Here is a 23,440-nt window from a genome sequence, read left to right as displayed (position 1 = left end):
AGAATTTTTGGGCTCTCGTGTCTCTACATATGTTATTTTCCTTGGTTTTTGGGATGGATACAATATTTTCACTAATACAACATTATTTACATTTTATAAATAAATAAAATTTAAATTAAAAGAATATTCACTCTGCGTTGCGGAGGCAGGTAGAAAATACCCCGTGGAGTTATTTTATCTTTTTTAATCAATCGGCGGCAGGTTTTGTACACAAAACTCATTATAACGTTGATTGTGCAAAAATTACTGAGTAGGTATATATATGTACGTGGGCTGAAACTGTGTGATATCAGTAATTACACCATTAATTAATGTTTATTATTATTTACCCGTACAATTATTGAGATAGCAATTTTCAATTATTGTTGAACGCATAACATCGCCCTATTGATTTCCAGTTACTGTCATTGTATCTGTATGATGTTTGCATTGTTTACGATAAGGTTGTTTATTGACGTTAAAATGCATGTTATTTGACTTTAAATGATTGTTAAGTTATTTTTAGGGTTTCGTACCTCTAAAGGAAAAACGGAACCCTTATTAGGAGCACTTTGTTGTGTGTCTGTCTGTCTGTCAAGAAACCTATAGGGTACTTCCCGTTGACCTAGAATCATGAAATTTGGTAGGTAGGTAGGTCTTATAGCACAAGTACAGGAATAAATCTGAAAACCGCGAATTTGTGGTTACTATAGGGTGGATAACTATAGGTACCAAGTTGGGTATCATATGAAAGGGCTTTACCTGTACATCTTAAAACAGATTTTTATTTATTTTTATGTATAATAGTTTTTGATTTATCGTGCAAAATGTTGGAAAAAATACCCGAGTATGGAACCCTCAGTGCGCGAGTCTGACTCGCACTTGTCTGGTTTGTGCTCTCATGGGACAAAACCTTTAAGTTCACGCAGGATACTTAGGTCCAACACGTATAAAGAGTTCACGAGGGAATTAAAATTTATCTCATTCAGCTCTCATGTTAGCCTCAAGTCCCATTGTTGCAGAAAACACTTTACTCTGCCCTAGCGACGAGTCTGCTAAATTGTTATAAAACCATATACAGAGGTATAAAATTCCCAAAATAAATAAAGAAAAAAAAATTAAACTTTATAATTAACCTAAATTGGAGTGGTTTGTCGTTTGGAGCAAAATTTTGTTTTCCACGTATTCACCATTATGTAGCTTTAGTTTTAAGTTAACGTAATGATTAATTATTATTATTATCACCATGCATGATTGTATTGCAAATTCAGCAATTGGGACGTTGAATATGTCAAAAATTAAGTATTTCTTTGGAAATAAATAATTATGACCAAATTAAAATGTCCAAAATTACTATAGTTAAGTTTGCTAACCATTGACGTAATTGTACATACTTTTAATTATTATACCTAATTATCAACAGTTATAATTATTGATTTAAAAGTACGTCCAATTACGTCGAACGTTTATCTGTGTATTTCATACAAGCTCTCTTACCAAGTAAGCGTTTTGACGTTTGATAAAAAGTCACTAATTTGACCAGCAATCATCATCCCCATTGACAATCAGGAAGAGTACTAAGTACCCAATTTGAATTAATGATTTGACTTTTTTTAAAAACATGTCGAAAAACTGGTTCGGAATGTCATTCCTACCGGTAGTTAAAAGCTAGTTAAAATAACTAAAAAAATAAAAATGACACAATTAATATTCCATTTTGTTAGCGAAAGTCATGATTTGAATGCTACTTAAACTCCGAGTTCTGTAACCATAATTATAAAGTTCATAATTCCTTAGCAATGTAATAATTAGAGTCTGTTAAGGACCCTCCACCGCGCCGTATGTGAATGTACGAGGGATTGCAAATTGAATATTTGTTTTAAATTTTTTTTTTTGCATTTAAAATGTGGATTTTCGGCTTATTAATATAAGTTACAGTTACAAAACATTTTTCTTAAGTATTTTAAGAAAAGCCAAACTTTGGTACAGAATTGGTTTAGGTATATCATGTCACGGAGACGGGCATGTCCTACATTTTATCCCGGAAAGTCACTGAGTTCCCATGAAATATTTATCTAAAACCTAGATTCACGTAGACGAAGTAGCAAGCATAACTAGGTAGTATTATTTTCTTAAAATTAATAAATAATTTAGCCAAAATAACAAGAAATGATGTTTAAAAAATGCTCACAGATATTCCAATTTGCCAGCAAAAGCAAACAGTTATGACTTCTGCTACGTGATCTATGAACTCTATCCTAGTAATTATAAAGTTCATAATTTCTTAGCAACGTAATTAGAGTCTGTTAAGGGTCCTTCACCGAGCAGTATGTGCTTGACTCTTGTGAATGTACGGTGAGCTTAACTTAAGGGTTCTCGAGATGTGTATTTGTTTTTACTTTTTGAATTTTAAATGTCGATTTTCGGCTTTAAATTACTATGGATTATTGTACGTTTTAAATATAATTTTCATTTAAACTGGGTATTCGTGAACTCTTTAAACTTTAATGTTATTTTATTCGCGAATTCAGACAAAATATACTTATTAAGACTTCGTCATTCTCACTATTCCAGTTGATTCATATTGCACCGCTCCAGGTGGTTATTCAAAGACACTACAATTAAAAAACCGTACAAGTGCGAGTAAGACTCGCTTGGAGATGGTTCCGTACGATGATTATTTATTTGTTTTATTTATTTTATTTATTAAGGAACACTAACAATATACATATTTAACATTATACTATATACTTACTTGCAAACTATTACATAGACTGATATGCATATCAATATGATTATGTAAGTTTGTACGCATAATATTGAGAGATTTACGATTAAATAAAGACACACTTTTGCGTTTATAATATTATGGATGTCACAGGCAATAAATGTTAACACGTATTTTGTTTTGTTTTTTATAGGCACTTATCATATTTTACATAGTAAAAATATTTTCAGGTAGGTAATAGCTAGGCTAGGCCAAGGATTTACGAAAACCGATGAAAACATAATTTAATTTTATTCTCAAATTCAATGACAATAAGGTCCATATTTCAATAACAGAATAAAACTCGTGTATTCACATATTTTTGTATGAAAACAATCGTGAAGAATAAATCACATTATTCTTGACACGAACGATTTCATCTTCTAATCTAGTTTAGCCAAAATAACACAGGATTTTGGACTCTATGCGCTGCATATTCGGTTTATTTTTCTTAACAGTTTTCGTATGGGACACGATAAATCTGTCTCCATAGTGTTGGTATCAAATATGTTGATGATAACATTTTTCCAAGTTTTCGTGTATCTAACAAAATGACTTTATTGTATTAGTTTTACTTTAGCACTCCAACTAAATGTATTGGGTCAATATTTTTTGATAAGTTACCTATTTAAAAAAAACCGGTCAATTGCGAGTCGGACTCGCACACTAAGTGTTCCGTGCCATCGTATAAGATTTAAAACCATGTAGTTTTTAATTATTTTTTATTTGCGTGGCGGCCATTTTTTATATTATTTGTTTTTATAGATTTACTCTCGATCTATTACGGTTCATTAGATACAGCTCTTTGACAGACAGACAGACGGATGAACAGACGGACGGACAGATGAAAGACAGCGAAGGCGTGGTAATAGGCTCCCTTCGGATACGGAACCCTAAAAATCAAGTAAGAAAAGCAATGCGCCAAAATGATCGTGTTCCAAAATGCAAATATTTTTAAAATATCAAAAAACTACTTGTTACAAAAATTTATAAAAGCATGTCGAACCACCCTTTACAATATTAACTTAACCTTTTTTCCAGAATGAATTATAACCAAACGGAAAAATTAAAAAAGTGATACAAATTAAAATCAAAAATCTAGTTTTATTACTGTCAATTAAACAACGAATGACAGGCAATAATTAAAAATTAATTAATTAATTGAAAATAATTCACTTGATCAATTGTTAGTCAATTTAGAAATTCACTGTGATCACAATTTGCCTAAAAGTGAAGTGTATGTGAAAGTGTTTTGAAGTGTGGCACCTGAAACGTCAGAAGAAATTCAAGATGGCGTTTGCAGCGGCGCGAATGATTTTGAAAGACAAGAGGCGAAAGGCATCGAAAGAAGACTTCAGAGACCCCAGAAACAGAAGCAAGGTAAAGAAAGTCTAAAATAATGATTTCATAAATCTGTGATCTCAACCTTAGTGCCCACTGTCCATTCGAGTTGAAGCATTTATAATGTTTTGATATCTAACTTTCTTAAATACCTTTAAATTAGAATATATACTTAATTAAAACTATTACAATAACGAAATATCACACATTCGAATATCAGAAGTGGGATTTCTTTAATTTTACACTTAGACGTCCATAAGGATTTTTATGGTGTCTCAAGAAGAAATAACGAGAAAGTTTCGAAGAAGCTGAGGCGAAATTAAAAGAAGATTGAGATAGCAAGAATCGACATATTACATAGACAATAATAATAAGTGTAGGTAATTTCAAGTAGTGAAAAATTGCATTTATAGTTTTTTTTTTAGACCCAAAAAGAGGGGTGTTATAAGTTTGACGTGTGTATCTGTGTATCTGGAACAATATCTCATTAACCAAGGAACCGATTTTAATTTAGTTTTTTTTTTGTTTGAAAGTTAGCTTGATCGAGAGTGTTCTTAGCTATAATCCAAGAAAATCGGTTCAGCCGTTTGAAAGTTATCAGCTCTTTTCTAGTTACTGTAACCTTCAGTTGTCGGGGGTGTTATAAATTTGTAATTTACATTTGTCCTACAATTATTTTTACAAAGAACTACGAAGAAATACCTCTTTTGGTAAAATCAACCTGGTAAAAAATATTTAATAAACGGTAGAGATTTAAGTTAGACTATGAGTTCTTTAAATAGAAAATTGAATCGTACTCGAGTTTATACAAAGTATTATGAAGTTCAGTTCATTAGTTGGTTCGTACGGAAATTGCTCATTAAGCCTCGTCACGTTTGTAAGTACGGGCGTCTGTTACACCGATTTGATTGTAAAATTATTGTAATAACAATTTTAACTTAGATATAGTTATAAATATAGTTATAAGATTGGATAAATAGTCTTAGGATAACTAACATAAGTTTAAAGGTGTGTTTCTTTCCTAACAAAATATGATCGAAAGAAAGGGTTGAAATGAATGATTTTCATTTTTTATTTATTTATTTAAACTATGGAACTCATAAAAAAGCTTAGAATCACTCAGCGGGCATTGGAGTGCTATGCTTGGAGTTTCTCAAATCAAATCAGAAATGGTGAGATCGATAGAAGAACCAGAGTAACTAAAAGAAGTAGCAATAGGCTGGGCACATAGTTTCAAAAAGCGATAGATATTGGGGTCCCAAGGTTCTAAGATGGTGATCTCGTAATGAAAAGTGTAGCGTCGGAAAACATCTCCACTATGTGGACAGATGATATCAAATGAGTCGCACGGATCCGCTGGGTTCAGGTGGCGTAAGATCGTGACGTGTGGAAATCCCTACAAAAGACATAATATGTCCAGCATTAGATGCCTATTGGTTGATAATGATAATGATCATGGTGATCAATTCTAAATGTATAGATTCTTAATATAATCAATCACTTTACAAACTCAAACTTTTGGCTGATCATAGTCGTCGTCTTAACAAAATCTTGACACGGTTTCTTTCAGGTTTTTCCGTGGAAATTCTTCGATTTTCGGGGAAAAAATAGCCTACATCCTTAACTACGCTACCTTTCTTTGCCTTTCATCAATATCGGTTAAATGGATGGACTGTGAAAAGCTAACAAACACCCTTCGCATGTGTAAAATTTTTTTCTTTATTTCATGATACGCTTCTGTGTAAAAGCGTCCATAGAATTACCAAACTTGGCCGCGCCATATAAGTCGTAGCTATGTATAAATGAAGTTAACGAGGTATACGTTTAACGAGTTTGCCTGGGCTCCCGAAGCGTTATTTAAGCTGTTCTTAAGTCTTGTTTACCAAGTCGATGATAATGACTGTATCAAGAGAAGGCCAAATAGCTCACTTGATTCTAAGTGATAGGCTTTCATGCAAAAAAAAAATCAAACTTATTCGACATGGCAATCGGGGTGGGGACGTCCCGTACACCCGCACTGCCTTCGCGCTAACTCACATTAGCGGTGGTGAAGACTGTGTTACCCATGATATGGATCTACACTCACTAATCAATATCCATACTTAGGTACTATCTATCATCATGACCAACCGAGAGACATTGCCATCGCCCACTGCTGAACATAGGTCTGTTGTAGGGGTGTCCACTTAAAAAATACATCGATGTTTTTTTCGATGCAATACATCGCGGCTGTGCATCGATGTTTTTCGATGCATCGGTTAGAAACATCGATGTTTTCTCAAAATCGAGTACTTTTTCTAACATTGCATCACAAGCTGTAGTCGGTCTCCTGAACACATTTTTTTATTATAGATTACTCCTACAACATGTTACTAAACTATGTTACTAAAATAAAAAAGAAAGACTTTTCATGCAGTAGTCATTTATTTAAAAAAAATATGTTATATTAGGGGCCCCACACTCCATGGCCGTGCTGTTGCGCTGACTAGCCTGAATCCAGCGGCTCCCTGCGATTCGTTTTATCTCATCTCTCCACCTACTGGAGGACAGAGATAGCTTTAACCCTGGAGAAGGGTTAAGAATGTAGGTCAGTAGGCGCGCAGTGACCACATGCGTGTAACCGTCGCCGTGGGCGTGTAAATAAACGTAATTCTGACCGGGGTCGGAAGTGCACGGACGACGGAAATTGCTTCCTCCACCGCAGGGGTAGTTTGTAGTTCCCATTCAGGCCAATTTAGTAGTGGCCAAGATTTAATACGAAAAACGACGTGGTTTTTTGCATGGGTAGGTATATTTAAAGACCTAGACAGTGAGACTACTTTTTATCCTGGAAAACCAAAGAGTTCTCACCAGATTTTTAAAAACCTAAATCCACGCGGTCGAAGTCGCGGGCATCAGTTAGCAATGAAACGTATAATGGATTTGTTAGAAAATGTATAATGATCTAGCTAGAAAATTGCAATATCCCTTACGCTCCGGGTGTTTTTAATCTGTGCACAATATGTTCCCCGCAGCCAGGCAACATGGCGGCCGGAAGTGCGGCCCGTAGCCATCGGAAATTGGTTTACGCTTCGCTACAAGCAGCAGTGCTGTGTATACAGCTTAATGATAAGGCTTCGACGTAACTTTGCCACAAATATTATAAAAGTAAAGTGTTTGTTTGTTGGTTTGTAGATTTGTCCTTTACTCTTGTAGATTTGGCTAAAATTGTTGTGGGTTTCATCTCAGACCAAGACTTATTTGGGACCCTCGTTAGTTTTGATCACCATTATATCATAATAAAAATTGAACAATTAACAGTCAAAAAGCGTACAATCGTACCTATTTTATATCTAAGTTTAATCACGCTGTAACGGAGCAAGAGATAAACGTTATTTCTGAATGAATAATTATAGTTAGAGACCTGGAAATTGATAATAATAATTATAGCGACTTAATATTCCGGAAATTCAAAAAAATTCTACGGGATTTTCATAACATTAAATTCATGCGGCCGAAGTATACACATTTGCCTACTATAAACCTTTAAATTTTGACGGTTATAACCACTGCCATTAATCACCTTTCTAATTTTACGGGTTTACTTAGTTAATAAAGTCCTCTAGTTAGTCTAGTATAAAGTTAATAGCCTCCCAGATTAAACTACTTTTTTCAGACTAAATTTGAGTTTAACGATTTTATTTATTTACTATCAGATACTAGGGACTTCCGAAGTCGATCATCCATACAGTTACCTACTGAATTAAATACGTAACTACTTAACCAGCAGTATCTTAAAACTAAGCTCAATTTTGAAAAAAAGTCCACAATATAGGTCGACACGGCTCTATTCATATCATGGAAAAGGCAAGCTTGTCAGCTTAAAAAAAAACGTTCAAAATCCGATCAAAAGCACGTTTTCACACGCTCTCTGATTGGATTTTTGAATCGTTTTATTATTTTGCGTCACACATTTTTCCTGGAAAATGGTGAAAACCGTCGAGATTGAAAAAGCGCGACTTTTCATTTCACTGCCTGCTGTTCATGGTACGACGGATTTCCGAGCGAATTCAACTATGTGAAAATTGATTTGGTATAATATCTTGACTAGGCTTTGACGATGGATTTACTTGAATGAAATAAAACTAGCTGATCCATCCTGGGTTTGCTCATTATCATCATCGTCAATCCATCCGTCACTAATATTATAAAAGGGTAAAGTTTGTAAGTTTGTTTGTAGGAATCTCTGGAACTAATGAACCGATTTTGAAAATTCTTAATTATTCCTGAGTGACTTATGCTATATATTTTTTTATTAGAGATTCAGCGAAAATCGTAATAAGCTACCCGTGCGATGCCGGGGTGGGTCTCTAGTATTATATAAAAAGATTGGACTGTTCATTTATTTGTGCGTGCATCACGCAAGAACCATAAGACTGACTTTGAAACTTAGGCTGTTCGAAAGCATGTATATGTTGTTATATAGTAGTTACTTTATACTATGTAGTCAGATAGGTAATATAGTATGTTATCGAAACTACGGAAGTTTCGTATTCTTTGAAGTAAAATAAGTCTACAATAAGATAAGTATAATACTTATATAAAATGTATATTAAAAATAATAATATTATGGTACATTCCTAGTATTAACATTAGTTCAGTCTCTCAAAAACATGAAAATTTATAAATAACATTTACATATTTCGACTATTAAATAATTTAATTTGGCTTTTATATATATCTATTTTGTAACCGGGCGTGAGAGTAAGTTATATAAATAATTTAATATTATTATTATATCTGTATAGTATTGAAATTAATCAAAACGAATGTTTATTAAGGAGTTATTTAGTCTATTATTAATTATAATTAAAAGTTAACAATAAAATGTACCCTGTAATTGTTGCGTTTTCCTTTAGGAAAGAGTTCACAAGTGTTGTAGTTTTGCAATATAAGTAAATTTAATAAAATTGGATGCCAAAAGGAGGGAATGAAATACGAATTTACATAACAATAGTGTCCCTCGCTTTCAAACCCGAATCTGAAATGATATATTTGAAATTTGACAGGAGCTGGGACGGGTGTTTTAGACATGTCAGATGTGTCAGATAGTAGTATGAATAATTTTCTTCCCCTTTTCCTCAACGAAGCTTAGAAATAATTCTAAAAGATAAGATAAGATAATTTATTTTGGCACAACAACAAATCCATACTAATATTATAGGTATATGCGAAAGTGTCTGTCTGTCTGTCTGCTACGTTTTCACGGCCCAACTCCTGAACCGATTTTAATGAAAGGTACAGACATGGGATACATCCCGGGGAAGGACATTTTTATCCCGAAAAATCACAGAGTTCCTATGGGATTTAAAAACCGAAATCCACGAAGGCGAAGCCGCGGGCATACTCTAGTATAACATGAATTTCAGCGTTTCCTTATTAATATTTATTCTCATTTATAGTTTATTTGGTTATAGAAGCTACCCTTTGCCCAAAAGTTTATTATATGCATAATTCAACGAGCTCTATAAATCATAAGCCAAAGTTTTGCAGCCCGTCAATTTTTTATTCGGCATGATCAGTCTTGTAGAGTAAATACTAAATATGTAGGTATAGGTTTTTGGAATAATTTCTTTAAATGTATAGTAAAAATGTTTACTTATGTAACTGTTTACTTTGGCTTACATTTCATTGGAAACTGTTAAATCTCATGCTCAATTTGTGTTCATTATTATTACATTTTTTTATGAAACGTGTGTCAAATAAACAAAAAATACAATAAAGAAAATTAAAAAAAAATGTCTTGAAGTTTTGATTTATTTTAATCCCTTCAATTTCAGGAACTCTTCGAGCGACATATCTAACACTACTTAAATAAAAGTAAAGCCAGATAAACACTGACATCCAGGTTTTAAATTCACGATAACAGGCTCAAAACATTGAAAGTGCATCCGATAGGGAAATACGAGTATGTATAATAATAATCGGTCCAAGTGTATTTATTATACACAACATTAAATGCCGAGATAGACGGTTACAAGAATGATTGGATGGTCTTACACCGTTAATGATGCATAAGAGGTATATCAAATCTATAATCAAGTTAAATGAAGTGAGAGGTGCATCATTTTAACATAGACAATCTCTACTTTTATTGTTGTTGATATAAAAATCGATGTGGCTGACTGTCTTGGCAAATGCTTTAAATGTTAATGCTTTGACTGAGTGTCGGTGTCTCTGTGTCGGCTTTACAGCTTTAGGAGCAATGGATGTCCCGGATGTACTGGATGTATTGTTGTGACCATCGTTTGTTAGTACAACGACTGTGTATGTGACTTTACACTGAAAAAATATTGTAGCTTTTATGAAAGCTCCAAGGACTCTTTATAGATTCAAATTTTAGTTTACTTTGTGCATAGTTATTATTTATAATTTAATCACAATTCACACGTCATATAACAATTAAAATTCATAGATATATAATATAATTAATCTAGGTAAATAAATAACCAATAATAAATAATAATTAATATTCCTATTAGTTATAGTCGTCAAAAAGACCACCCCTGGTTGCCCCTGGACCAAAAGTGCCCATCAAGCTGGCAAGTTTACTTTTGATCTACAAACTTGACATTGGCTAATCTTTGTAAAGCCAGATGACAGAGAAAAAAAAGAAATGAAGTCAATTGACAATCTACCGTTAAATTATAATATCTCTAGTGAGATTGCATTATCACGCCTTTGATAATATACCTGCGACATATACACGGTTACTAATGTTACTAATCACTATAGAAGTTATTTTATACTTTTTACCTATTACTTTGACTATAATATTTCTATATCAGCAATTTGTTTAACATTATTAATTATTATAAATTCCGTTTGGTTTTTAATGTTATAGGTACTTTTGGTTTCTTATTCTTAATTTTAACGGGTATTTTACCATTTTATGTAATTTTTTTTTGAAGAAAGAGTTATACTTGGCGTATTTTTTTTTAGTTTTACAAATAAGGCTGCCTTGCAAGATAAAGGACGGCGCGCTTCAATTTGACTGCAGTCTACATAAACATTTTTATTCGTTTCTTCTATAAAGAGTCACTTGGTATTGCAAACTCCTACTTCACTTTAATCTGGCGATTTGTCTGAAATACTCACTTTCCAAATCTATTTATCTACTTACACGTGATAAATGCTTGCTAAATATATATAAATATTTGTTGTTTCTTGGAGCTGTATTTGGATTTGTTGATTTGTTTTCTGGCTTCTATCTTCTCCATTGGAAAAATTATATAAACAGTGAGCTGGGTAAGAAATTAAGAAATTGCAAAACTATTGCAAATATTAAATTGCGATCATATTTTCAATCAGCTCTCGTTACTGATTGAATTTATGAAACTCTTGGTGAAACTTTAGCTCCAAAAGGGAAAAAGTCAATGAAAAGATTAGCATTACTTAGTTTGTTCATACGTGTAAACTTCGATGGAATAATGGTGATTTTTGCGGGCATTGTTTGCTGAAATATTTCATCATTGACTAAATTTTTCAGATTTAAAAATATTATAAATAAATTTAGTCAATAAGAGTGATTTTGATGGTAATTCGTAATCAGTCATACGTATTGCAACCTAGTTGGTAATGGGATTAACTATTTTGGAGATCATAGTAGAAGACAAAGTAGAATGAAATAGTAAATTCTTGCATTATATGTTTCAAGTACAGCTCCAAATATATTGCATTTGAAAGACATTTGATAACTGTTCTATGTGTGTCAGACCGACAAGGTAGATATGCTGCACATTTTCTTCTCTTCTTTCCTAACTAAATACGCACCTTACTGCACACTCTAATGCTGTTCTGGTAAAATGGTCACAAGTATCTAATACACATCACCATATTAAAAAAAAAAAACAATCTTTTGTAGGTATGGTATTCACATATTACTAGTACTATAAACATTCACAGATTTCTGAACAATGATACTACGGTTTTGATGAAAATGGATCACGGTTTATAAATTTTTGAACACAGTGATTTAAGACTAATTATTTATTTAATAATACTTTAACTATTGTACCGCCCGCCATCGAATTTTCGTGCATTCGAATATAAATATATTAAGTAAATAAATATATTTTTATAAAGCTTCCCAGCTCTTCTCAGTAGAAATTGTTTACCGAATCATCGGTACTCGGTTGTGACTTTTCATAAGTATCATGAGGTTGGACTTAGATTGCATGAAATAAATATTTTTAGGAAAAAAATTATAGTTAGCCTAATCTATTTACTGTACAATTCGTGCCTGTGTGGAACCGTTCGCCGGCGCCATTTCAACAGCCAGGTTGATGCTGTGCACAAAAAATATTAGCTCTGTTATTTAAATAAATTTCGTATGAACATTCATTCAATAAAATGGCTCGTTTATTATTATTGATAGGGATGGCCGGAATTTTACGCTTATGTGGGTTGGTCCGTGACCGGATGGGACGAGTTGGACAAAAGGTATTGTGACAATTTCAGATGTCATAGAAATGACGATGAATTATTACATGGTTAAACAATTTCGAATAGCGGTTACGAATATGATAAACTGAGTGTGCACAAGAACTCTTTGACCTGGTTTCTCCTTCACCTTTCTACCATCGTACTGCCAGGCATCGTCAAGGTCTGCATCCGTACGTAGTCGAAATTCCTCAAACACGTACGAAACGATTTGCTTCCTCTTTCCTAATTCGAACCGCTAGGATATGGAACGCCCTTCCGGCGTCAGTTTTCCCTTCCACTTATAATATGGGTACCTTCAAGTCAAGAGTGAATAGGCAACTTCTAGGCAAGCGCGCTCCATCTTAGGCTGCATCATCACTTGCTAGCAGGTCTGATTGCAGCCAAGCGCTAGTCTATATAATTTAAAAAAAAAAAAAAACTATAATAGCAGGGAATACTTCGTATTCAGGCAATGTCAGGCAATGTCTTCAGGGAATTCAGAACAGGCAATGTGGAATATAGAATCAGACATTAGAAACATTTAGACACAAAATACAAGTTGTAACAATATCAACAAAATATAGAACTACGAGTATTTTCATACTACAATGCTTGCCTATGTCAAAAATAAATTATTTCTCAATGATTATTATTATAGAAGATCTTCCAAAATACGTAAAATCCCACGTCCTTTATTAGTTTTAAGTGTAATATTTTAAATTATCGATTAAATTAAAAAGCACATCAAATTATTGTGACGTCACATGCTAGTATTTTATGAAAGCTCGCATACTAAGCGCGTATTTTGACGTTTGATAAAAAGATATTTGACTACTATTTGACTAGTTATCAAACACCGGATTATATTATGTGTTGAAGTTTTGCGTGCCACAGTGTGTACCTATATGTAAGGGTACTACGTAACACCAAGGTAATTATTCTGTGGTACCTACTACGTACGTAAAAAAGTGGATGTGACAAACGGACGGACATACAGACAGACAGACAGACAGACATGACGAATTTATAAGGGTTCCGTTTTTTTACCATTTGTCTACGGAACCCTAAAAACGAAGCAGTACGTCATCGTTATTGTATCAATCGATTCTCTTCTCAATAGAATCTGTTTCTGATGGTAGAGTTTTGACGTAGCATAAGTAACACAAGTTTTCCTACACGAAACAAAGTTGAATTTCAGTGTTCACTACTGGATATCATAGATCTGTTTTTACTCTCCACGAGTTTCTGTTGCTCGTGTCCAATAACTCCCTGTAACTTACTTGATATCGTCCATAACTGCAGTTCGGTTAGCATAATAAAATTATCCACTTCAACGATGAAATCAGTACCGAATATGTTCCACGTCGTCGCTGCGTTAGCTCTGAATCCACGGCTGTGCGTTTACAGAATAGGTTCACGATTGTCGGCGCTGTCCACTAATGAAATTTCCAACTGACGCCGAATGTTCCAGACTAATGCTTGACAACACTGAGATTTAAGATTACTAGAGCAAGCAATGCATCGCAGTTGTACGTTTTGTCAGTAAATTGGCACTGGATGTGCTTTTACCCGATATATTATTGCTATATTAGTCATGCAACTCTAGCTTCAATATGACTGGGATCAAGAAATGCCATCCGTAATTTTAGTCAGTAAATTAGCGCTAGGCCTGGACTGACTTATTACTTACTAGCTGATATCCGCGACTTCGTTCGCGTGAATGTAGGTTTTTTAAAATTCCCGTGGGAATTCTTTGATTTTCCGGGATAAAAAGTAACGTATGCGCTAATCCAGGGTATAACCTATCTCCATTTTAAATTTCAGCCCAATCCGTCCAGTAGTTTTTGCGTGAAGGAGTAACAAACATACACACACACACACACACACACACATACAAACTTTCTCCTTTATAATATTAGAGTGATTTCGGTTTGTTTTAGATTTGGCCACCAGGTTTTCAATCTCCTGGTTTTATCTCTACTTCCAGTCACAATCTTTTCATCTGGTTGACCTGAGGAATTTCAGATTTTTCCTTCCAGTCACTACGAGCCTACCTTTCTCCTACCTAGTCTCTCCTTTCACCAAGGGTTGCCTGGTGGAGATACCATGATGGAGCAATAAGGCCGCCTTTGCTGATATTTTTTTAAGTTTATAGTTTCTTGTTTTAACTTAATTTTTTTGTTTTGTTTTGTGTGCAATAAAGCCCTCTATCTATCTATGTATCTATTTATCTACGTGCTAAATTGCGTTATTTTTGAGCATTTGCAGCTGTAAAATTAATATTCGCCTGATCACAGCGCTTAATGATACTGAACTTTATCCCCTTGCAATAATTAGGGGATCACGTTTTTAAGGCATGTATGCGATTAAAAAAGAATGGTTAGACATTGGCCTCCTATTTGTCGATGGTTCGATCCCGGGTACGCACTACTAACTTTTTTGAGTTATGTGCCCTTAAATATCAGCTGTTGCTCTAATTGTAAAAGGCATCTTGAGGAAACCTGCATGCCTGAGAATTCTCCATAATTTCTCAAAGGTGTGTGAAGTCTGCCGATCCGCACTTGGCCAGCTTGGTAGACTATGGCCAAATCCGTTTAATTATAAAAGGAGACCCGTCAGTTGTGAGTCGGTTTTTAGTGATGACTAGCTGACGCCCGCGACTTCGTCTGCGTGGATTTAGGTTTTTCGAAATCCCGTGGGAACTCTTTGGTTTTCCGGAATAAAAAGTAGCCTATGTGCTAATCCAGGATATTACCTATCTCCATTCCGAATTTCAGCCAAATCCGTTCAGTAGTTTTTGCGTGAAGGAGTAACAAACACACACACACACACACACACACACACACACACACACACACACACACACACATACACACATACAAACATATTAGTGTGATGATGTTACATGTGATTTGCTCCTCCAAATACATCATCTCACTGTCATACAAAAGCGCCCGAAAGCTGAAATTATTGGATAATTACAGTGCTTGGATATTAACGCTGTCCTATCAGAGGACATTAGACTTGCAAATAGGGCAATAAAGCTTCGCTACGTCTTTGTATATCACTATAATGCTAGTGCCACACATGTGCATACACACGTACAGTTGTGTTTGATGACTTGGAAATGGTATAGTGAAAGATTAAAAAAATTACAACAATTTTTTTTTTGTAAATTGGCTAAATCAGCGAGGAAATGATGAATAAGAGTTTTTAGAGTCATAATAATTATATGCATATTTGTATATTATTTTTTTGTATTCAAAAAAAATATACACAATATTTTAAATATTCATTTTAAAATAGGTTTTAAATACTAATTATAAACCAAATGAAGTTGGAATTAATGAAAATAACCAGGGAATAATGAATAGAGTCATAATTATGAAAAATTATACAGAACATTAATGTTTAGTACGTATACAAGCGCAAAATGCAAGTTCACGCAAACCTCATTAGTTGCCTTTCCGTGAGGTAGTTATCTGTAGTGCCGAACAAACGAACCAACGCGTTCAGATAATGGGAATTTCAATAGAGGGAAATATTTTGTTATTCGGAAATGTAACAGAAATTCTGTAATAGAGGGAATTGTTGTAGAAAAATTCTGTGTAAATAATTGATTGCGCTGGTTGCTACATTATAATGGAAAGTTTATTTAATACTAGACGAAAATATTCTATTTCTATAATAAAATATATAGACACGACAGACAGACAGACTTTTTTCTTTTTGAGGTACGGAACTCTGAAAAAAGAAACCGAATAAAAATAACAAAAAACGTAATAATTAAAACGCAAATACATGGACTTAAAATTCCATCTTTACAAAGATCCCCTAGATACCCCAGTTCAAAAGTAAGTGACGCTTGCTAGATATGAAGCTATCGAAAATGTCCAACCTCATTTTTCAACGTAATCCTATTACTGAGTTTTCGTTTTAAATTTTAGACGGCATTTCAGAATAAATTGAGACTTGCTTCTACAAATAATGTTATATTGTAGAGAAAATTTAAGTTACGGAAGAAAATATATAATATTTGGAGACCATTCGGAATATGCAAAAGTTGGTGATAGCCTTCTGGTTAAAGTTAATACTGTCAGCTTATTATATTTTCAAGAAAATGTAACGAAAAACAACCATGAATCTTTACAAATATGCCTACCTGGATTGGCCATTTCTAATACCTACTGGAAGCAAATACCTATTTATTGCGATCCCACTTCGACTAACAAATTAGAGCAAGAGATCAGAAGTCACTGCAATCCAATCTCTCGCTCTCACTCGGCAGCCGAAGTGGGATAGCGATAAGTATGCAATTGTTTCAAGTAAGTATTAGAACTAAAACCTCCACCAACTTCTAAGTGGACATTGTCTGTTACACTCAATGATAATTATAAGGATTTTTTTCTAATATCATTGGTTACACTCTATCCACGGAGAGAAGTTAGTATAGGGCTCTCTCTGTTACGTAATCCCATACAAATGACAAAGACAAAAATCTGAGTGGGTGTTAACCACTTTAATTCACCAACCATGTTTTAAAAAAAAATCGAAATTCAATTCAAAAACGTTTTCAAAAACATTTTAAATTCAATTCGAAAACATATGTAGCTTCGTTTGTGATTGGTTGGTAACTCAAAATGGTTAACGCCAACTGAGATTTTCGTCTCTGTCATTTGTATTGGATTGCGTAACTGAGAGAGCCTTATACCAACTTATTTCCGTGGATAGAGAATACCTATAATATTTTTAATATGTGTGACATCTTTCTTTGGTAAAGGAATGAAAATGAAAAAACTTATAATATTTTCGTACGTCTAACTTTTATTTCCACAAAATAACTTCATCAAAACGCACAAACACACACACCCACTAACGCACGCTTACTATTGCGTTGTGGGTACTAACACTTGTGACCATTTTGCCTTCCAATAGCTCTATGTACAGCATGTCAATCTTCTTGGTCGTGTATATTGCTATGCTTGGTGTATAGGATCAATTTCTTCTTGCAGGCTCGGAGCGCAAGCACCAGTAGCTTTAGGAGTGTAAGTCAGGTAAAGACAGTACGTAACGCTTGATCACGCCTGGCCATTTACATCGATGATTTTTTAATTTGGTTGGTTGTTTTCGTTGGCAATGATTTTCGTTCTGAAATTGACTCGATCTATTTATTTACCGTTTAGAAAAAATGTTTACAGCTGGTGTAAATTTGGAGTAAGATTTGTATTTGTAAAATATTGAACAGATTACTAATATGATTTAAAACGAATTCTAGTGAGTAATTTAATGCTAGATTTTTCGTCATGAAGAATTCTAGCATTTTTAAAATCTTTTGTAGTAATACTGTCGAAGTGAGCTAAGTAGATCATGTAGAGTAACCTAAATCATTGCCATTGATCTTATCTCACGAGTCATTTGCTATTTTACAGTAGTTTGATTAGCAGTAGAGGCAATTATCATCTGCTGTAGCAAAATCAACAATTTGAGTAAGGTAAGCACTATACATATAAGAAAACACACTGATTTTAACAATACTTTTGGATTTTTTTATTGAAAAGTTAAAGCTATCTTTAATTACTATACAAATCATGTGAAATGGTGCCAAGAATACTGTCTGCATTTCAGCGTTGGACAGCCAGACTAATCCTTTGCACAAAAAATAAGTCAGCCCTATTGATCAGCCATCACCAGATGAGGCTGTTGAGCGCGGTGAAAATATGTCGGTGAAATGTGAAGTCGATTTTTTTTTTAATTTTGAAAATCTACATTGAGTTTTATTGGTTTTATTCAAATGAAAACTAAATTATGTATGTATGGACCAGCGCTGGGGAGCGCGCTAGCAAACTTCTCTAAGTTGAACGAGGAAACCTGATGAAAAAATTGTGTAGTTATAACCTACTACGATATAATGAAAGAGATTCTATTTAAAATTTAATGAAATAGATATAAAAGAAATAAACTTGTAGGTACCTTTTAATAAGCGTTCGTGCTATTTTAGACCTTATACAATATCAAAACTAAATTAAGAGGTCTAAAACCTTTCTTTTTTTGATCGAAATATTTTGAAAAATAACACTATTTCTAGACCTGTCAATTTAATTTACTTAGAGATTATGTTCAATACACCATTATCTAAGAGTCGAGTAGATATTTTTATCAAAGGTTTAAGATAAACGTGTAAAATATTATAGAGATTACATGAATGAAGAACTACATTTATTATTATTCTTTGGTTGAGTCGCCATTGAATAAGAAATCCCTTAAATGGGTCAAGGGAATGCGAAGAGATTAATTCTACTCCCCTATGGAAAGTGGCCTCGATTGTCATAAGTTGCGTAGTGTTTTCCATTAGCCATTGTTATTTTAACCACCTTGATAACCCTGTGGTTAAGATGTCGTCCTCCTATATAGAAGTTCTAATAGGAACCTGGTGGGAGGCTTCGGCTATGGCTAGTTACCATCCTACCGGCGAAACCGTGCCTCCAAGCAATTAAGCGTTCTGGTACGATGCTGTATGGAAAGTAATAAGGGGTACTTATGGGTTTAATACAACTGCCATATATCACTTCCAAGTTAGTCCGCTTTCATCTCAGACTGCATCAGCACTTACCATCAAGCTTACCACCAGAAGATTGCAGTCAATGGCTACCTTGTAATGGTATAAAAAAAGTTCTTGGGTTCGATTCCAGGTACGCACTTCTAACGTTTTATTACGTTTTAACACGGCTCTCTCTGTCACTTACTCCATAAAATCGTAGTTCCAATTTCAAAAGTCCATGAAATTTTGCAGACATATTCTAGAAACTAATATCTGTGCCTGTGGTGTTTTAGATTTTTCTAAAAATATGTAGTTTTAAAACTACAGGGGCTCAAAGATTTGTATGTGAATTTTTAAGGCCGCGTAACTTTGAAACCGAATATTTTAACAGAAATCTGGATAACCACAGGCACAGATATTAGTTTCTATAATATGTCTGCAAAATTTCATGGACTTTGGTTGCTTAATATTGAAATGAAATTGGAACTACGTCTGTATGGCGCAAGTGACGGAGAGACCCCTCTTTAATGAAGGAAAACATCATGAGGAAATCTGAGAGTTCACCGTAATGTTATCGGTGGTGTGTGAAGTCTACCTATCCGCACTTGGTCAGCGTGGTGAACTATGGACGAATCCCTTCTCGATTTGAGAGACCCGTGTCGTCGGTCAGCGATGCATAATGGGTTGATAATGATGATAATTTAAATCTCAGGATTTTAATACCTACAGCTTCAACACTGATACCTTCAAAAGAAGAATGAATAGGCATAAAATGTTAGCAGGTGCGCTCTACCAGGCTTTATCATCACCTGCATTTCGTTTCATGTAGACTGTAGTTAACGTTATGCTTTCTGGTAAGAGGTTGTATTCTCAGCACCTTGGGACCCCAAGGTCTATCGGTTCTTCGAACAATGTGACCCACCTATTGCTATAGAGAACTATAATAATCTGCCTTTTATTATCATACACTAATGACATTTAACTTCTTGAACTGCCAACTGCTCTAGACAGTTGAATTGTCTAGTGCTTGAGCAGTAACGAGACTGCTCGAAGAGGTGTTGTTCAACTATCAACTACTCAGGGATCCCAATTTCTATGGGTTTTTCGAACAATGTGCTCCACCTATAGAGAACTACATATTATAATCTACCTTTCTTGTTCATACACTATTAAGCAATTGTAAGACATTTGACTTCTCGAACTGTCGACTGCTCTAGACAGTTGAATTGTCTAGTGCTTGAGCAGTTAACGACTACTCAAGGTGTTGTTCTATCAACTACTCAAGCTATCAATGTATGGTAGCTAATCCTGTCCCGTATTTAGAGATCAACCTGTCAAACTTAAGCCCAAGAACAAGTTTACGGCTTATAATCCAATAGCCTAGTAATGTCATCGTTAACAATAATCCCTGTCTCATAAACAGCTGCTGGATCTTTGAGTTGATAGTATATATATGTAGAGTGAGTTTAGTCGCCCCAGGAGTGAAAAATTGAAACGAACTTAATAATTATGTGCTCGATATTTGATGGACGTTGGAGCAATGGCTTCCTAGCTTTCAACCAAGAATTAAGCACAAATAGCCTGCTTATAGTCTCCCAACTGATTGCAGATAAATGAGAGGATATAAAAAAGTTTACAATCCAATAGCCTAGGACTAAGAGCCGTGAGGACCAGACCTCTTGCCATCATCATCTTCGTCACGTGCCTTCTTCGAAACGAAGTTCGGTGATCATCATTCGAAAAGCTTGTCTATTTAAAGCCACCTTTTTTAACTTGGGGTAACTAAGACCTGACAGACCCCTTAAATTTTAAGAAAGTCTTGCTGAGGGTTGCCACGTTAATAAGTGCCTGGCAATCACACTTATCATCACATCACACTTCACACTAATATTATAAAGGAGAAAGTTTGTATGTGTGTGTGTGTGTGTGTATGTTTGTTACTCCTTCACGCAAAAACCACTGGACGGATTGGGCTGAAATTAAGAATGGAAATAGATTATACCCTGGATTAGCACATAGGCTACTTTTTATCCCGAAAAATCAAAGAGTTCCCACGGGAATTTAAAAAACCTACATCCACGCGAACGAAGTCGCGGGCATCAGCTAATTTCTAATATAATAGAAGAAAATATAAAAAAAATAACACTTTATACTTTGACGAAAGATCTTACACGTTCGTTACCATGATCCAAACTTCATAGTCGCTGATCGTTCCTCCCTGTGTTGGGGGCGATGCGCAGAGAAACTTTCGGCTTTTATAAAATAACGAAGGTCTGTCCCTCACAGGCTCTTTCTCTAGTAAGGCGTCGTTAACAATAATCCCAGTCTCATAAACAGCTGCTACGATCTACGAGTCGATAGTATGTAGAGCGAGTTATGTAAACTGCGTCCTGTGACCTACAAACCTATTTCATCCGTAATCTTTCACGGTGGCGCAGACTTTCGACATTGGCATACTTATTAGATTTACAAAAAATGTTCATCATTTTTAAATTGGCCTCAATTAAAGGTCTATTTGATAATTCAGTATTATGTTATTTGGAACCTTTGAGTAATGGTACATAATAATTCAATGTTCAAAGGTAAATAATAATGAATTAAGCACGTTTACGGAAGATAATGATCTACAGAAAGCCATAAACAAACATAATATGTTAAAGAAACAAGAGGGTTTGTATAAAATTCCTTCGTAGCATTACCTAGATTTTTATTCAAAAGAAACTTTGACTGATGGCCAACAAGCATATTTCCTAGATATTCATTGTGGAGTCAATAGCATCTTGTGACCCAAAAACAAATTTCATTCAAATTAATTCACGCCGCCTAAGTGCAAAGTTCCATCTTTCAACGTCTATACTCCATAGGTACAACTTTGAATTATGTACCTTCCGACTTAGAATAACTTTCAATTGAAGACAGAAATAGTTTTGGTTTGTATTTATACCTACCTACTATGTTTTAATAAATCAGAGAGTTAGTTATGTACTAATTAAAAACCGGTCAAGTGCGAGTCGAACCTCGTTCTTTTAGGGTTCCGAACATAATGAACATGATATTTTGGGTATATGAAATATTTCTCTTCCTAGCTAGAACATCGCAATAATGGAACCATAAAAAGAAAACAAGTGTAAATTAAAAATTTATAACACCTCCGACAAGTGAAGTTTACAGTAACTAGAAAAGAGCTGATAACTTTCAAACGGCTGAACCGATTTTCTTGGATTATAGCTAAAAACACTCTCGATCAAGCCACCTTTCAAACAAAAAAAAAAACTAAATTAAAATCGGTTCATTAGTTTAGGAGCTGCGATGCCACAGACAGATACACAGATACACACGTCAAACTTATAACACCCCTCTTTTTGGATCGGGGGTTAACTACTAAATTCTTATTCGTTTTTGGGATAATGAAGCAAGAATCGTACTTATATTCTGTAGCTTTAAATCCTATGTTTGCGTTACTTTCTCATTTAATATTCGAATTGAAGACCTCTCATTTGCCATTCAGTCGGTGAAAATCATCCGTAATCGGACCACGCTCCGTTTTGCCAATTTCAGGAAGAGGGGAATTTATCGTCACGTCAAAAACTTTTCTAATCAGTGATTTATCTTATTCGAACTTCGTTTCGTTTGAGAATTTAATTTCAAATGAAGAAAGTTGATTTATTACTGCTACACCTATACCTAATTATATATTTTATACCTGACGGTATACACTCGGCTATTTTTTTTTTTTGAAAAAATTAACCTCAAACACTAAAAAGTAAAAAAATAATTTAATTTATTACCGAATACTGAGTGTTTAGTTTACTGCTGAGTTTAATACCTTCGGCGTAATACCTTTGGCCATTGGGCCCGTTAACCTGGAGACCACCGTTGGTGCATCATTCGTCAAATTCTTGAAAAGCCAACAACGCATTTGCGGTTCCTATAGTGCAGCAGATGTTCATGGGTAACGGTTATCACTTAACATCAGGTGACTCCCCTGTTCGTTTACTCGCCATTGTTTAGTAAAAAAAATTGGTTGTCTGTAAAGTCGGTTTACTGACGATAGTTGAACGTGACAACAAAGGCCGATTGTGCTTCTTTGTCGCTCGTTCCGCGCTCTCGCTTGCACTTCAAGCCTTACATGGAACGCCTGAGAGCGAGGTAACGCCGCATGAGTCATGTTTTTTCGTGGGTGCAGCCGGCTCTATCGAATTATAAGACGTTGTCACGTCAAAAAAGAACTGTTTTCCAAACTTTCTTATGAGGCGCAAATTTTTCTACATTCACTACAACATCTGTGCGATGATAATCTCACTCTTCTTATCCATTTCTATACCAATTCTGAATTCTATGATTTAGAAAAG

At 34.5% G+C, this 23,440-nt stretch overlaps 1 protein-coding gene across 4 annotated transcripts in view; it reads left to right on the top strand.

Annotated features, from left to right (window-relative positions):
* Positions 1 to 23,440, top strand: part of LOC123872428 (calmodulin-A-like) — a 205,707-nt gene that overhangs the window by 130,070 nt on the left and 52,197 nt on the right. Inside the window, exons 1-2 of one of the 4 annotated variants that reach the window (XM_045916706.1) lie at positions 3,819 to 4,126; positions 17,563 to 17,595. In XM_045916706.1, coding sequence (XP_045772662.1) covers positions 4,037 to 4,126; positions 17,563 to 17,595 — 123 coding nt within the window. In that variant the 5' untranslated portion in view covers positions 3,819 to 4,036. Of the gene's footprint in view, positions 1 to 3,818; positions 4,127 to 17,562; positions 17,605 to 23,440 lie in introns of those variants that run through there. The other 3 variants (XM_045916705.1, XM_045916708.1, XM_045916707.1) reach the window with 3 other exon arrangements.

Source organism: Maniola jurtina, chromosome 15 (assembly GCF_905333055.1).
Source record: "Maniola jurtina chromosome 15, ilManJurt1.1, whole genome shotgun sequence".
Classification (NCBI taxonomy): domain Eukaryota; kingdom Metazoa; phylum Arthropoda; class Insecta; order Lepidoptera; family Nymphalidae; genus Maniola; species Maniola jurtina.
Note: the sequence above shows the minus strand (reverse complement) of the source record. Positions and strands in the feature narration are given on the sequence as shown.